Raw genomic sequence first — 17,821 nt, 5'->3', positions numbered from 1 at the left:
GCCAACGTTTCAAACATTAAAAATGTATTGATTGAGCCGTCAGCATTAATTGCCAACGGCTTAGATTTTTGAATCTTCGGTGGGTCTACGGCGTGTCCATCATTCGGCCCGTCGCGATCGTGACACGTGTTGGTCGTGACGGTCCGGATGGGCCCGTGGACCTCCATAGCCATAAGGGTTTTTTTGTCTTTTCTCATTTTTTTGTTTTTTGTATTCTTTTCGTGGCCGTTAGATGCGTCCATGCTGGCAGATCCGTCAGCATGGACGCATCCAGAGGGGCCCGTGGCCGCTGACGGGTCCACTGCTGTTATTGTGGACCTGTCAGCTGCTGCCACGTCATTGTTTTGAGCCACCAAGATCGCCGACGTGGCGGCAGCAACCAGCAACGTCGCGTCTGACTCAGCAGCCCACATTGGATTGCGGGCTGCGAGTTCGTTTTCACGGCAAGTGAGGATTCAAAATCAAAATTTCTCTTTAGGGGTGAGATTTGATGCAAAATAAATGGTATAGAACGATGGGGCTTTTCACGACGATCAATTAGAGTATAAATGTCATATATTTATCCCCTCTAAATCATGAGATATCATGAAATTAAAAGTCGGATTAAGTTACTTACCTCGTGGAATCAAATGCCTCTACCCGGAGCTGTAGGAATTTGTTTATGGCGTTCTTGTAGTTGATTCCTATAGACTGAGGCCTTCCAAATCCAATGAAATAAAAATCGCATCGATCCGAGCTCTGTAGAAAAAGTTATGGCACAATCGCCGATTCTGGAAGAGAGAGAAGCTCTGCCCGAGGAGAGAGAAAAAATTAATGCAATAAAATAAAATAAAATCCATTATGCATTAGTACAAATCAAATGAAAAATTAGGGTTTGACGATAAACCAAACCCTGAATGATTCTTGAGTATCGTGCGAATGATGGATTATACATATACTATAACCAATGATGGTAAAGGTTCTATGAGGTGTAGCTTGGCACCCCACGGGCTGGAAACTTAACCTATCGATTGGGTTAAATCGATCCTTAGTTAATTTATCTATACGTCGATATACTTAATTAATAAGGTTGGCTAATAATTATTATTGGGCCACTAAAGTTATTAACTAGAACGATACATGGGCCTAGAGGGTCACACTCATAAGGTCATAAGGGCATTGGTGGATTTGTTTTAGTTTTTAGGGTTTTGAGAAAAACTTCAAAGTATAATATAGGTAGGGAAGGGACACTCATTTCATGCGCCCATGCAAGCCAGATTTGAGAGCCCCTCCATTTCTCCACTCATCCAAGGAGAGTGTCTTCATGGTGAGAAGATCTTTGAGATTTTCAAGAAGATTTTTAGAAGATGTGGAGACCAAGCGCCGAGTGATCGTGAGGATATTTCTAGAGGCTGGACGTGTGAAAGGCTTCAGAATAATCTCGAAGCAACAAAGTCAAGGGTGGAACGAGTTCCCCATAAGGTACACAATGCATGATTTTAAAGATCGATTGTGAATCGATCAACACACTTCCACATCCATGGAAACATGTTTTCTACAGGGCACTGAACCCAATAGGAGAATCATCACCAACCCCCTAGAATACTCCAAAAGCAAAAAATGAGGTGATTAATGAGTTGTGGACTTGACTTAAAGCCTAATTTTTGGGGGTTTTGGGTTAAAAATATATAATCTTTGTTTCTTTTGATTTATAATTTAAATTAATTATATAAGAAAAATTACAATTAGATTAGAAAAATTACAAGTAGATAATAGAAAATAGAGATTTTGACTAAAACCTTATAGTTGTCCTCTAGTTTGTCGTAACTTTTTGGCAATAACTTTTGACATGTTTTCCCCACTTGTCACTGAACCAGATCTCATTCTTTTGGTGGCAACAGATCGACATTTGATTCCTGTTTCCATTGATATACCGGAAAACCAGTTCTTTTAATATTTGACTGTCCAAATTATCATTTGACCACTACTTCTTCAAGAAAGTTGCAATTGTTGGGGTGGAATTGTGAGATCCATATCTCACCAATTGAATCTCCAAATTTCATTATTTTATATTTATAGAATCCTTCATTAATTAGCTTTCCATCTATAACCCATTCATCCAACTCTTGCATCAATTTCTGTCATAACCATTCATTACTCAATAATCAGGTCAGTTTCAAAGCCTTTAAATTTGAAAATTGATATTAATTTTATACCGTTTCAAAATTAATACTCCCAATTTTGTATGATAATTATCATTTATCTCAATAGTTTCTGAAAGTTATATTATATTCACAAGAATTATATTTCCATTTTGACCCTCAATTCATTTCAAATCAATGGGTTGGGCAAAGTCAACTATCTGAACTGTCCATTGATTTCTTATTATTTCAAAATTATAAAAATTATAAATAATATTTCTGCTTATTATCATATTAATGGGTTGACATGGTCACTGAGTGGCCCCGTACTCACACTCATGTATACATGTTTGAGTGTGTTCAGAATTTTATATTTTTTATTTACGAATCATTTGCTAAAATGACTACATGTTTTGTTCCCATCAACATCACATACATGTTTGAATCGTAACATATACATGAAATATTATTTTACAACTAAAAATTATGTATGCCTTCGAAAATTAAATCTTATAGAATATAATGGCATTTTATTTTTACATAAATAGAATAAAGTTGTTTCAAACAATGGGGAGTCACCGTGATAACCAATCACCAGATCCATATTCCTTGGCCATTCCTTATGAGATGATATTTAACTTATGATTATTTGACAAATATTTTGCATATATAACTATCTAGTAAAGTTTGTAGTATGTTTCCTCTTGATATGATTGTTATCAACTCATATCTTGCATCGCAAATATCATATAGTTCTAAAATTCTTCAAAATATCATTTCTCAGTATAAATGGTATCATTCAATAATTAAATCAAAATTAATACACAAAAACTGTTTCATTTTGGAAAAGAAGAGGTATTGATTTAATTCAATCTTTCTAGGGACTTCGTCCATAGATTGAGATTAGGATATTTCCATTCAGTGGAATATTGAATGATGAAATCTAAGAAAAAATGTTAAAGTAGTGATAAATACCCTTATTGAATTACCTTGAGTTAATTTGAGATAACAAGAATTTTCAATGTGGATATTAATATTAAAATTATAACACGATTGTAGCCTAAAATTCAGTAATGAGATCTCATCATTTTAATGTTATAAAAAACAGAGATATCAAAATTTTTAATAATTATTTGCACAGAATAATTGCAGAACTTGTTTCCAATCTAGTTACAACTTTTAATGTAGTTAATATAGAATGTCTAAAATTTTTTGATTCAATAAATTGTATAAGAGATTTATCTAGTATCTAAGAGTAGATCTTGTGAACAAAAATGTTTTAGGCAACCCATTTTTTATGATATCTGATATTTAAAAATAATACAAGAAATTTTAAGTTATATTACAAATATTAGTAATATGAAATTGGGATATTGGTACAATTACTCATAATGTAGATAAATTATTTGGGGTATTTTTGCAAAAGTTGGAAATAATATGCATTTTTAGTGTTTTCTAGAAATCTCAAAATTAAGGTTTTAGTTTGTCATTGGTATTTGAAATTATTAAATAAAAATTTAATTTCTTAATAATTTTAGCTAGAGATGAGTAGGGCTTGTCTCCAAAAGGAATGATGATGGAGGACCATCCAATTGAATGTGCCCAGACCCGTCGTCAGCCCCGTAACGGAACCCGAGCCGATGTGAAGAATCCACAGTTCCAATATCAGGCTTGAGAAGCAACATCGTCGTCTGGATACGTGTCAATTACTGCTGGACGTAATTTTCCCGTTTTCTGCTTTCATCATTTTTGGACTGACAGGAGGCCCCTCCTGGGTGAGTACCGGCCTCCTGAATGTTTTATTTGAATTTGATTTAGTGTCCTCTTAAGGGGAAGAAAACCTTGTTGCGTTTCTCTTCTCCTAAAGAGTCCTCTTAAGGAAAGCCCAATGGGCTCTCCCTCAAGGGGGGGCCCAATAGGGCCACCTCCCCCACAACTGTCACTTCCCCAGTTTAAGAAGGGAAGAGCGGAGGTGGAGAGAAGAGAAGTCATTGTGTTGAAATCCAGGTCTCGTTTTCAGTTTGTTGGTAGTTATTGTTTCCTCCTCATCGTGATGTTTTGTTCCTGAAAAAAGAAGTAGAGTGCCTTGTTGAAGAAGCAGTAAGGAAGATCATATTCTCTGTTGCTGAGAAAAGGGGCGACGTCCTGCCATTGGTTTTCCATGTGGAAAGAAAGCTAACGAAGATTACGTCGTTTCCTCTTGCCTGGGATTATTCTGTGACTGAAGACTCCAGGCTAGGAACGGAAATTCATTGTCTGTTCCATCACCCATCGCCGTCGGATGTTGCTATTCTCAACTTGACGGATCGGCTCGCCCGCTCTATTTATCCTCCGATCAAGATCTCTGTGGTACGAACCAATCCGCCTCATTGAGTGTGCTAACGGTGGAGTCGCTGGCTGACTTGTTCCTATTGTGGGACGTTGAAGATTCACGAATTGATTAGTCGATGCCAAGGATTCCCTTGCCTTTTTGCTGGAGAAAAAAAACTGCTGGCATTACTCAGGAATTTCCGTGGTGAGAACTCCGTTGCTGGAAAATCCAGATAAAGTTTTTTATCACTATTTGTGAAGCCGAAGAATCCTCTGCGGTGAGACTTATGATCAGGAATTGGAGATGTCTGAATATTGATCGATCGGTGGACTTACTAATCTGCCGAGTGAATTATTCTGGTCCTCTTACTTTTCTCGGTGTGGTTGCCCTCCCTTGGTAACTCCTCAGCAGTCGATGCTGCTCATCAGTCTCGCTGCACCAAAGTTTGTTTCATTGGCTAAATCAGGGGTGATGCAGCTTGGATTTTCAAAGTCTACACCTTGAACGACCTGTGCGACTTCTACTCCTGATGGAGCCATCCCCATTCCACTCAACCGTAACCACCTCGTCAATGTGTGATCCTTCATGCAGATTTCTACGATTCACTCCGTGTTATTGGCGGCTCTCATTTCCTGTCTTGCGGGTCAATTGACACGAGAATCAAACCTTCTCCGGATCTACTTGATTCTCCTGATCCTGAAAGTCTCTGCGTGCGTGGCCACTTTGTCCTTGTGTGGAGGCTACCCTACTTCCCTGCTCATAAAGTGTGGATTACCCCAGGCACCCCGATGAACCCACAGGTCATCCGTCTCTTCTCCCTTTAATTTACAGTGTAATTGCTTCTTTCAGTGCCGGTTACAACTGTTCCTCTGCCTAGAGAGAATTTGAATGTATATTTAGGATAACCATCGAACACTGTGTTAGTCAATTTTCTTGACGGTACTTGATCAGTTCGTACTCGTCGAAAGTGTGGACATTATTAGAAGAAGAACGCTCCCCCACCACGTCGGTCCCTTCGATCTGGTTACTTGGATCATTGGGAGCTCGATCGTGACCAAACCCGTCTTGTGTCGTTCAATTGTTCTGCGATTCAAGTCATCGTTGATCTTCTTATTTCTCGTTAAATTTTACTAGAATCATATACGTCAATTTCTCATTATCTCATTGCATTTAGAGTCAACCTTTCTGAACATAACACGATGAGTCAGTTCCGACCATCGTGTTACATCTAATGATGATTAAGGATTTAATATTCTTAATATGGTAATTATTGAGATGAAAAGAGAAAGTTTTTAATACAAATAAAATGACGAGGAAATACAAAACAAGATAGTGGTATTGAATCGAGGAGAGTATTTAGTAGATGGTGATAACTCAGGTTTGAGACAGGCAAGTGAATGCGATAATGAAATAATGATGACATGAGGCATGATGGGAGTATGGTAGAGAAAAAGTCAAATAGGATAAATAGTGAGTAAGTAAACACTACGGCGATGATAATACGTGATTTGGGAGACGTGTGGAGGAGGTGTGACAGTGTGATATGATTGTGGAAAGGAACTAGATGATCGATAATGTCGAGAAAGAGTAGTGCAAGGCGAAGATGCTTACTGTAGACAATTATTATGCCAAAATTACGGTGATTTGCGAGTGCAACTAAGCTCCCCCTCTTCTCTATTACTTCTTCTCACACACCCAGGGCACCAAGAACACGCTTGACGGATCTCAAAAACTCAATATCTTTCAAAAAGCCCACACACACAATATTTAAGGATGATTTTGATAGTGATCTACACCTCTATTTATATATCAAAGGGTATGACCAAAAAGAGGAAGGGAGACAAAGAAACCCTGAAAATTTTAGCTCAATCACAGGGTATCACATTTTGAATTTGGAGAAATACTAGCCACTCATTTTTTATCTCCCCTCATCATTGGTGCTGGTGCTTCCTCTTTTTCTGTTTTCGATTAAGCTTTACAATCGTCAAATGCTTTTATGATTACATAATTGCCTCTTCTTCTGTGATCACGCACCTTAAAATTGCCACATATACCTGTAGAAGAAAAAGACAAAACTTACTTTGAGTCTCAATTTTGAATATTGTGATGCGATGCGCGTTGCCTCTTTTTCTGTGATCATGCACCTCGAAATTGCCACGTGTAGCTGCAAAAGAAAAACACAAAAACTTACTTTAAATCTCAATTTTGAATACAGTGATGTATCAACGCGTTCCCGTTCATCACATCACAATGTTCACTTTTTCTTTAAATGACATGAGGGTGTGTGTCATTCATATCAGAAAATCGGAGAATATTCCTTATTATTACTTGACAAGACATGAGTTTCTGTATGCCGTGTCAATATTCTTTTATTTTTAATCAACTGCGGGGTACACGTGTGCACCATGTATACCACTGCAATTCTTCACTCCTTTTTTCATCTTGTTTTGTTATTCTTTTTCTTCTTCTTCTCTTTCTCTCTCTCTCTCTCTCTCTCTCTCTCTCGATTCTCATATCACATTCATTGAGATTTAAATAACCTCCTTTTTTCCATTAGTCCACATCAATCCTGCGCATAAAAAGAGAGAGAATGCCAGATAATGATTGGTGCATTATGGCATTGCGATTTGTGATACCATAACTGTGCCTTCTCTCAATGATTAATGGAGCTAATCATTGAGGAAACTTGTTATTGGTTTCTATTCAATGAATCAAATGGCAACACATGGCGGGTACATATTTAAGCCAAAAAATAGATTATAAATCATTATAAATTAAATAACAAGTCATAAAAGTATGATAAACATATATTTTGACTTATAAAATTCATATATGTCTGAATAAAAGCCCAAACAAAATCAACAAAAAATAGATACTGAATCACAAAATTAAGTTCTTTATTATTTGATGCCATAAAAGATATTTAAAATCTGATTTGATCCCAAAAAAAGCAGAACATCAATCTTAAAATAGGTTTAATCATTTAAATACTGATCACATGCATTTATATTCATTTGAATGCAAAAGTGTAATTTTCCTATAATTATCCCCATAATTATGTGTTATCATTTTCAAAAAATTATTTGAAATAAGAAAATTTTCTATGCTTAACAAAACAAAGGAAATGTTGAATATCAGAAGGTAACACGATTGTAAAGCTTTATGATTTGCATATTTGTATTTTATAATTTTGGGATAAAGGATCAAGGATTCAATGGGATGGAAAAAACATATCTCAACTCTTTGTGTAAATTAAGTGAGTTTTATCTCAAATTAAAATTAACGGAAAATTTTGAGCTATTTTAAAAGGATCAATGCATGAAAATCAAAATGTAGGAATAAAGGATTTGCATGAGAAGTTAATAGATGCATTAGGAAGGATACTAGTGGTGCATTAGATACTCGTTGTGGGAAGAGATATAGCTCTCCCTTTAAAGATAAAAAAATTAAAAGGCATAATAATTGGACAAAAGAATGATAAAGCTTGAATCCACAAAGAAAAAATATATAACTTCCCCACCAAGTAATATATACATTTAAAGATAAAAAATGGAGGGAATATGGCATTGTATGTAGTTTTTAAAGAAATAAAAAATAAAAAAGACTTTTCTATTAAATCCACATATCCATACTTTATCTCTTTTTTCTTGATGTAAATGCATGCTATCAGTCACCTCCTATAACATAGTTAAAAAATAAGTTTTGTTTTTTTTGTTTTTAGTTTTATTCATTTTTTAATTAATCAAAGATTTCTTAGCCCAATTCATAAGTTGTGTTTCCAACCTTGGGGTGCTAAGCTACAAGTTGTGCCCTAAAAGATGATGAATATTATGTGGCTGCCAAGCCGATCCCAGCACTATATCATGTCTAAGTTCAGTGAAACAAATGTTCGTTCATTATAATTATGATGTGATATTGAAAATGAAGTCCTTGGATTATATATAATAATAATAATTAGTCTTTAAATATATATTCTATATATTCCTATTCATTGGATACTCGATATGGACATGAAACTATTCAATGGATACTCAATATTCTGGGTTATATGATACTAATGACTGACCTTGTAGCCACTAGTATAGAGACACGATGGAAAAATGGTGAGTGCTCTTTAGAGAAAGAGTTTACTAAATTGATATGTATCCAACAATAAATGTTATTTTACCGAACTATCAATCAAGACATGAGTTACTACTAACATGTTATGGATGGTTACACTTTGACAATGATGTAAAAGTCCCTAATCATGAGATTAAAATAAGTCTTAGCTCAGATATATCAAGAACTACAGGAAGGTTATTATGTGGTCAAGATGGAATCATCCACCCTTGGTAGACCAATAAAACGAGCTATCATGCAATAATGCATTTGCTTATTTTATTTGTATTAATATTTCTGATTAATTTTGGGCCCTACATGGGTAGGGTAGAGAATCCGAATTCTAGACCGTGAAATCCTACATAAAGTATTCAACAGATCATTAGGTTCAATAGTTTCCAGTTTTCTAAAGTATTTCAGAGTCAACCTCCCTATCAGCCAAAAAAATGCCCATGAAACCATAAAACAATAAGTTTATAAAAAAATCAAAACTCCTTTTTGCTGTGAGTTACTTGGGTAAGGTAAAACCATGATGTAAATTATGAAAGCTACATAAAATATTTAAGAAAGTAAATTCATAGCTTCAATGATTTCCCACATTGCAAAGAATTCCAAGCTCAACCTCACTGGCAATTAAGAACAACCAAGAAATACCACTCAAGTCCATATATAAAACAAATTTTCAAATTCCACACCGTTGCATGAATAGTCATGCATTAATGGCTTGGCTTATTTTATCTGTACTAATATTTCTCATTAATATTGAGCCCTATTCGGATAGGATATATGAACCAGGATCCTAGATCATGAAAGCATACATAAACAATTTAAAATAAATTACTACATGAGATGATTTCTAGTTTTGTATAAGTATTTTAGAGTCAACACTCATTATCAGCCACAAAAGGGCCATGCAATCATACTCAAATCTATTTATAAAAGGAGTAACTTCTTTGCTGTTGTCATGAATAACTATGCTCTAACGTCGGGGTTTTCTTTATTTTTATTAATATTATAACATTCTGGGTGGGCATCATTGGGGTGATGTAAAACTAGGATCTAAATCATGAGAGCCTGCGTGGATTCTAAAAATTTAAAATTTAGAATTTCAATAATTTTCATCACAAGAAGTATTTAATGGTCAACCCTCACTGTCAACTTAAATGGATGAAGGAATCATACTCAAGTCTGTGTAAAAACATAATCCAGATGCAATATGTTGTTGCTATGAATACTAACTCATTCATGCCTCATTTTATTTTATTTATTACTACCATTTTTTAGTTATTTTGAGCCTGATGGGTGGGGTAGCATAAGAACCAGGATTCTAAATCATGAAATCCTATGTAAATACTAAACACTAAACTTGACAGGTTCAATAATTCCCAGCTTTGCAAAGTAATTCAGGGTCAACTCTCGCTATCAACTAAGAAGGCCCAAAGAATAGAAGTTGAATCTGGATATACTTTTTTTTCATGATCCTCTCTTTTGGCCATGAATAATCATGCTTTAATGTATGGGCTTCTTTTATCGTAACTAATATTTTATCATTTTCTGGGCCCTATTGGGGCCGGAACAAACCAGGATTCTAGATCACACAATTTAGGAAATTCAATACTTTCCATTTATAGAAGGTATTTCAGGGTCAACCCTCACTATCAACAGAAAAAGCCTTATGAATCATACATGAATCTGTATAAAAAATAAATTCCAAACTCCCTCCTTGTTGCCATGAATAATCATACATTAATGTCTGGGCTTCTTTTATTTTTATTTTTATGTTTAAACCAGTGGGGTAGGGTTCATGTTGTTCAGGTCCCTACCGGGGTAGGGTACATTTTGTTAGGGTCCCTATTGTTGTAGGGTACAATTTTTTTTTCCAACCATGGATAAAATATAAACAAGTGGAATTTTTTATATTTTTTTTCCAGAGCTGGTGGGACCCACACACACGCGTCCCTCTTTGACCCAGAGCACGTGACAATTAACACCGGTTAAAACCAAAGTGGGCCCGGCCCAACAAACCCACCGTTCAAATTTTACAATTATAATTTTATCAAAAAATAAACCAATCGTAATATTCCGGGAATCTCGCACGTGACTCCACCGCGGGCCCACCGGCTTGGCTCGGCTCGCACGAGCGGCCAGATCTAGAGTGACGTCATCATACATTGACCGTTCACGGGGAAATATAAGTGGTTAATTATTCGGATAAATGGTATATTAACAGCAATTTGGGCTCGCTAAAGAGACAGTTAGCCATGCGCCGTAATAATTAAATCCAACGGTGGACAAGAAGCCACGTGGATTTGGAGCGAGGTGCAATGTGGCGCCACATCATTGGCGGGGACCGCTGGTTGGTCGACCCAACGGCTGAGATTAAATTTGAGGTTGAAGTCGTCGGATAACGGCGGCACATCGGACCGTTGCTTGCGCTCAACGCCCCTGTTGGTGCGTTTATTTTAATATGTATTGGTTTTTTAACCGTGATAAAAAACGCTGACACGTGGCAGGCTGGGAAAGGGACGGATCTGGGCCCGATAAGATGGCATTTAATAAGAAGGGGAATCCGATAAGGCGAAACAGAGTAGGTCGGAGAGGAGGAAAGCGCCATCGTCGTCTATAAATAGGGCCCCGCTTTCAACGGAAAGTTCTCTTCGGTCTTTCTTCCACAGTGCGCTGCTCGAGCTTCCTCTGTATTTATGTAGTAGTAGCTGCGGCTCTGCGCGTCGTCGTCAGGCTCTGTCAGACGTAAGATTTCGCCAGGATTGAAGCTCTTCACGAGATCTCTGGCGTTTGGATCCAATTCGCGGCGTTTTCTACGTTGATTTCTTTTGCTTGTGAGTGAAATTTCAATCTCGTTGTCTGTTTTTGGTGTTTGTTTGCTGGCGAGCTCGTGTTTTGGTGAACAGAGAAGATCAGGTAGAAAGGACTGAAGATTGCGGTGTTTTCTTCGTTGATTTTATTTGCTTGTGAATGAAAATTCTGTCTCGTTGTCTGTTTTGGTGTTTGTTTCCTGGCTAGCTCGTGTTTTGGTGAACAGAGAATATCAGGTAGAAAGGACTGAAGATTGCGGTGTTTTCTTCGTTGGTTTTATTTGCTTGTGAGTGAAAATTCTGTCTCGTTATCTGTTTTGGTGTTTGTTTCCTGGTGATCTCGTGTTTTGGAGAACAGAAAAGATAAGGAGTAAAGAACTGAAGACTGAATCGCCGCTTCTATCGAATTAACCGTGTTTTTTCATGTGCTTGTGAATGAAAATTCTATCTCGTTGTCCGTTTAGGTGTTTGTTGCTGGTGAGCTCAGGTTTTTGAGAATAGAGAAGATAAGGAAGAAAAAGCTTAAGATTGAGTCGCCGTTTTTTGATCGAATTCGAGGTGTTTTCTTCGTCGATTGAATTTGCTTGTGAGTGAAAATTCAATCGAGCTGTCTGTTTAGGTGTTTGGTGCTTAGTTTTTTGGAGAATAGAGAAGAGAAGGAAGAAATAAGGCGAGTAATTTGAGTGCAGATCAGTCGTATATGTAGATCTCATGAATCGTACCGTTGGCTTGTGCTTTCTTTAGTTCTGCTAATCATTGTCGGTGGATGAATGAGATCTGTCGGTGTGTCGGCGTGACTGGGATCTGTTCTTTAATTTCTTTGTTAAGACGGGAGAGCTGGTTCAAAATTTGGATTTTAGATCTGATCTATTTTTCTCAATGCCTGTTTAGTTCCTCAGATTTTTTGAATTCGGACTAATTGCATAAATATGAGCCAGTGATGAGTGATTGCCACTACAACTTTCTCGATTGATCGTCCATCTGAACGATTTTTCTGGCGCAGGCTTGATTTCTAGGGTTCTTCTAGCTCGCTATTTGTATCATGTCCGCGGAAGGGACCAGGGAGCCTGGGCTGCGGTCGGTGGGATCTTACTGTTCCATTACCGATGAGGACGATCTCAACTTGCTGCGACACTTGGACAAGGCGAAATTGAAGATCGAACGGAAGAGATCGTTCGATGAGAGATCTATGAGCGATATGTCCATATCTAACATTAGAGGAACCGATTATCCGGATGGAGTTCATTCCCCCGGGCCGCATCGATCGGGTTTTAACACGCCAAATTCAGGAATCTGGCATCACTTCGACACGCATCCGATGGTAGCTGATGCTTGGGACGCACTCAGGAAGTCCACTGTATATTTCCGTGGCCAGCCGCTAGGAACTCTCGCTGCGATCGACCATGCAGCAGAGGAAGTCCTCAATTACGATCAGGTTAATCTCTTTCCACCTTCTCCATTCAGCCCAATTTAACAATTTTATTTATAATTTATTAGCTAAATGAGAAACTCTTATCTAGTCCACCCACTTTAATTCCAATTAAGATGACGAATCAAATCCCACCAGTATTTATCAAGAAAGTTAGTTTATCAGAATTTCATTTACTCAAGTTCCAAGTCTTCCTAAAAGTTGAAATATATACTAAATTTTGTTTCTCTCTTCAAAGGATAACTCCAGAAATTCTTTTTGTTGTTTTCAAAACGTTTACTGAATTTGAGTTAGTTTCTCTTTTCAAAGGATGACTCCAGAAACTCTTTTTATTGTTTCAAACCGTTTACTGAATTTGAGTTAGTTTATCTCTTCAAAGGATAACTCCGGAAATTCTTTTTGTTGTTTTCAATACGTTTACTGAATTTGAGTTAGCTTCTCTCTTCAAAGGATGACTCCAGAAACTCTTTTTATTGTTTTCAAACCGTTTACTGAATTTGAGTTAGTTTATCTCTTCAGAGGATAACTCCAGAAATTCTTTTTGTTGTTTTCAGTACGTTTACTGAATTTGAGTTAGTTTCTCTCTTCAAAGGATTACTCCAGAAACTCTTTTTATTGTTTTCAAACCGTTTACTGAATTTGAGTTAGTTTATCTCTTCAAAGGATAACTTGAGAAATTCTTTTTATTGTTTTCAAAACATTTACTGAATTTGAGTTAGTTTCTCTCTTCAAAGGATTACTCCAGAAATTCTTTTTCTTATTTTCAAACCGTTAACTGAATTTGAGTTAGTTTATCTCTTCAAAGGATAACTTGAGAAATTCTTTTTATTGTTTTCAAAAAATTTACTGAATTTGAGTTAGTTTCTCTCTTCAAAGGATTACTCCAGAAATTCTTTTTCTTATTTTCAAACCGTTTACTGAATTTGAGTTAGTTTATCTCTTCAGAGGATAACTCCAGAAATTCTTTTTGTTGTTTTCAGTACGTTTACTGAATTTGAGTTAGCTTCTCTCTTCAAAGGATGACTCCAGAAACTCTTTTTATTGTTTTCAAAACGTTTACTGAATTTGAGTTTGAAACTTTCAATCCAGGTATTTGTTCGGGATTTCGTGCCGAGCGCTCTGTCATTTTTAATGAACGGGGAGCACGATATAGTGCGGAATTTTTTATTAAAGACCTTGCTTCTTCAAGGGTGGGAGAAGAAAATAGATCGGTTCAAGCTCGGGGAAGGTGCCATGCCTGCGAGTTTTAAGGTCCTGCACGACCCTGTTCGAAAGACAGAGACCTTAATAGCAGACTTTGGTGAGAGCGCCATTGGAAGGGTTGCGCCTGTTGATTCAGGATTTTGGTGGATCATACTTCTTCGCGCCTACACAAAGGCGACAGGGGATTCGTCGCTGGCTGAGACATCAGAGTGTCAGAAGGGAATAAGGCTGATACTCTCTCTGTGTCTGTCTGAGGGATTTGATACGTTTCCTACGTTGCTCTGCGCTGACGGTTGCAGTATGATTGATCGGAGAATGGTAAGTCTTTTCTCTGTTTTCTTAAGAAAGAGTCTTTTCTCTGTTTAGTTTCTATTAATCACGATGGAGTTTATTTTTTATGTTTTTTTGTTATCATCGAATTGTGAGAATTATTTATAGGTTCTTATAATTTATCGATGGAAAAATGAAAATTATCTAGATAGACATTCAGCTCGTAGGGAACTGTAGCATTTTTTATCTCTAGATATTCGACCCAAGTGCACAACAATTTAAAGCTAGATCAGATCAGTCGGATAACCATAATATTAAACTCCACAAAAAAAATATTGCTTTGAAAAACATTATTTGTTAAATCAGTGGGCCTCTAAATCATTTCGGAGTCCGATAATAGGATAAATTGCGCATACACTGCATCATCATTCTAAGAATAGATACAACCTAGATTGAATCAACGTGTACGATGCTTTCAATATGTTCATCCTCTTCATCATCATCAGAATAGACAAAACCTAAATGGATGGGTTACCAGATGAATTGCCCATCATCATCATCATTATTTTATTGATGGCAGGGGGTGTATGGCTACCCGATTGAGATCCAGGCGTTGTTCTTCATGGCGCTGAGGTCAGCACTGGCACTGCTGAAGGGGGACGCAGAGGGGAAAGAGTTCATGGAGCGGATCGTGAAGCGGCTGCACGCGCTAAGCTTCCACATGCGGAGCTACTTCTGGCTGGACTTCCAGCAGCTCAACGACATCTATCGTTACAAGACGGAGGAGTACTCCCACACGGCGGTCAACAAGTTCAACGTCATCCCCGACTCCATTCCTGACTGGATCTTCGACTTCATGCCCAAAAAGGGGGGCTACTTTGTCGGCAACGTCAGCCCGGCCAGGATGGACTTCCGGTGGTTTGCGCTGGGCAACTGCGTGGCAATTCTGTCGTCGTTGGCAACGCCAGAGCAGGCGACTGCGGTGATGGACCTGATCGAGGCGAGGTGGGAGGAGCTCGTCGGCGAGATGCCACTCAAGATATGCTACCCTGCCATCGAGGGCCATGAGTGGAGGATCGTCACTGGGTGCGACCCCAAGAACACCCGCTGGAGTTACCACAATGGCGGCTCCTGGCCTGGTATGTGCTATGATTCAAGTGCCTACCACTTTGCTAAACTCAATATCTACATTATTACATCATCCTCATCATCTTAATCATCATCTTCATGGTTGTGCCTGCGGGTGTACCGCTGCCGTACTTCTGTGCGAAAAGCTATAGCCACCCTGCATCATCATCATCATCATGCATATGGTGGTGTAGAATGCCGTACTCCCCTACTCTATCATCTTCATCTGCATCGTTATCATCATCGTCGTCATCATTTATATGGTGGTGTAGAATGCTCTACTACCCTACTCCATCATCTGCATCCGCATCATTATCATCATCACCATTATCGTCATGCATATGTTGGTGTAGAATGCTGTACTACCCTACTCCATCATCTGCGTCTGCATCATTATCATTATCATCATCACCATCATCATCATGCATATCATGGTGTAGAACGCTGTTCTGCCCTACTCCATCATCTGCATCTGCATCATTATCATCATCATCATCGTCATCATACATTTGGTGGTGTAGAATGCCGTACTGCCCTACTCCATCTGCATCTGCATCATTATCATCATCACCATCGTCATCATACATTTGGTGGTGTAGAATGCCGTACTGCCCTACTCCATCATGTGCATCTGCATCATTATCATCATCACCATCATCATCATGCATTTGATGGTGTAGAATGCTATGCTGCCCTACTCCATCATCTGCATCGGCATCATTATTGTCATCATCATCATCGTCATGTATATGGTGGTGTAGAATGCTGTACTGCCCTACTCTAACATTTGCATCTGCATCATTATCATCATGACCGTCATCATCATGCATATGGTGGTGTAGGATGCTGTACTGCCCTACTCCATCTTGATCTGCATCATTATCATCATCAGCATCATCATCATGCATATGGTGGTGTAGAATGCTGTACTACCCTACTCCGTCATCTTGATCTGCATCATTATCATCATCACCATTATCATCATGCATATGTTGGTGTAGGATGCTGTACTACCCTACTCCATCATCTCCATTTGCATCATTATCATCATCACCGTCATCATCATGCATATGTTGGTGTAGAATGCTGTACTACCCTACTCCATCATCTCCATCTGCATCATTATCATCATCACCATCATCATCGTCATCGTCATCCATCATGGGTCTGGGTAGTGCAGTGCTGCTGTGGCTGCTGACGGCGGCATGCATAAAGACGGGAAGGCCACAGATAGCGAGGAGGGCGATAGAGCTGACGGAGAGCCGGCTGCAACGAGACGGGTGGCCTGAGTACTATGACGGGAAGCTGGGACGGTTCGTGGGGAAGCAGGCCAGGAAGCTGCAGACCTGGTCCATCGCCGGCTACCTCGTCGCCAAGATGCTGTTGGAGGACCCCTCCCACCTCGGCATGATCTCCCTCGAGGAGGACAAGGACATGAAGCCCACCATGAAGCGTTCCTCCTCTTGGACCTGCTAGTTCATCCTCTCTCTCTCTCTCTCTCTAGCTTCTCTCTTCTTTATCTCTCTACCCTCTCTCAACACCTCTCCCATCCTTCAATCTTCTCTCTCCTCTCTCCTCCCATCTCTCTCATCCTTGTCTCTTTCTCTCTCTAGCTTGTCTCCTCTGTCTTCTTTCTCTTCCTCTCTCCACCCATCTCTCTCATCCTTGTCTCTTTCTCTCTCTAGCTTGTCTCCTCTGTCTTCTTTCTCTTCCTCTCTCCACCCATCTCTCTCATCCTTGTCTCTTTCTCTCTCTAGCTTGTCTCCTCTGTCTTCTTTCTCTTCCTCTCTCCTCCCATCTCTCTCATCCTTGTCTCTTTCTCTCTCTAGCTTGTCTCCTCTGTCTTCTTTCTCTTCCTCTCTCCACCCATCTCTCTCATCCTTGTCTTTTTCTCTCTCTAGCTTGTCTCCTATGTCTTCTTTTTCTCTAGCTTTTCTCCCCTTCTTTCTCTCACCTCTCACTACCCGTTCTCTCCCATCTCTATCTCTCCTCGCTTTTGTTCATTAATATTATTTATCCTATGCGGTGGTCCTTTGTTTCTTAACCTTTATCGTGGAACGATAGATGTTTAGAGTTTCATAATAAAAGCCCCAATTTTCGGCAAGGCGGAATTGCCATTTTCTCTCATGCCACTCTCTTTCTCTCTCATCGTGACCCACTACTTAAGTCCCGACCGGACCAAGTACTATTATATATTAATATTATATTTTATAAATTTATATTTATAGGCTCTATGTATCTATCGGTCGCTCTCTCTCTCTTGCCGTCGCTCTCTAGCTGGTTCACTCTCTCTCTCCCCCTCTCTGGCTGTCTATCTCTCTATCTCTCCTTCTCTCTCTCTCTTTCTACCTCATTTGTTCTCTCTCGCTCCCTCCCTCTCTAGGAATCTATCTCTCTATCTCTCGTTCTCTATTTCTCTCTACCCCTCTTGTTCTCTGACGCT

At 38.7% G+C, this 17,821-nt stretch overlaps 1 protein-coding gene across 2 annotated transcripts; it reads left to right on the top strand.

Moving 5' to 3' along the window:
• Positions 1–11,146: 11,146 nt before the first annotated feature.
• On the top strand, positions 11,147–17,482 carry LOC144716292 (putative alkaline/neutral invertase D). Of its 2 annotated transcripts, none has more exons than XM_078591409.1 (5): positions 11,147–11,283; positions 12,352–12,783; positions 13,867–14,298; positions 14,831–15,389; positions 16,559–17,482. In XM_078591409.1, exons 2-5 carry the CDS (start codon positions 12,391–12,393, stop codon positions 16,852–16,854), a joined length of 1,680 nt encoding a protein of 559 aa, XP_078447535.1. In that variant the 5' UTR covers positions 11,147–11,283; positions 12,352–12,390; the 3' UTR covers positions 16,855–17,482. The 2 variants fall into 2 exon arrangements, with proteins under 2 accessions (XP_078447535.1, XP_078447533.1); XM_078591407.1 differs by having other exon boundaries at positions 11,182–11,372.
• The last annotated feature ends 339 nt before the right edge of the window (positions 17,483–17,821 follow it).

This window comes from Wolffia australiana, chromosome 20 (genome assembly GCF_029677425.1).
Source record: "Wolffia australiana isolate 7733 chromosome 20, ASM2967742v1".
In the NCBI taxonomy this organism is placed as follows: domain Eukaryota; kingdom Viridiplantae; phylum Streptophyta; class Magnoliopsida; order Alismatales; family Araceae; genus Wolffia; species Wolffia australiana.
Note: the sequence above shows the minus strand (reverse complement) of the source record. Positions and strands in the feature narration are given on the sequence as shown.

Coding starts and splice junctions, on each gene's coding strand:
- LOC144716292 (XM_078591409.1), top strand. CDS start 12,391: ATGTCCGCGGAAGGGACCAGGGAGCCTGGGCTGCGGTCGGTGGGATCT. Junction 14,299..14,830: donor GTATGATTGATCGGAGAATG/GTAAGTCTTTTC, acceptor TATTGATGGCAG/GGGGTGTATGGCTACCCGAT. Junction 15,390..16,558: donor CAATGGCGGCTCCTGGCCTG/GTATGTGCTATG, acceptor TGGGTAGTGCAG/TGCTGCTGTGGCTGCTGACG.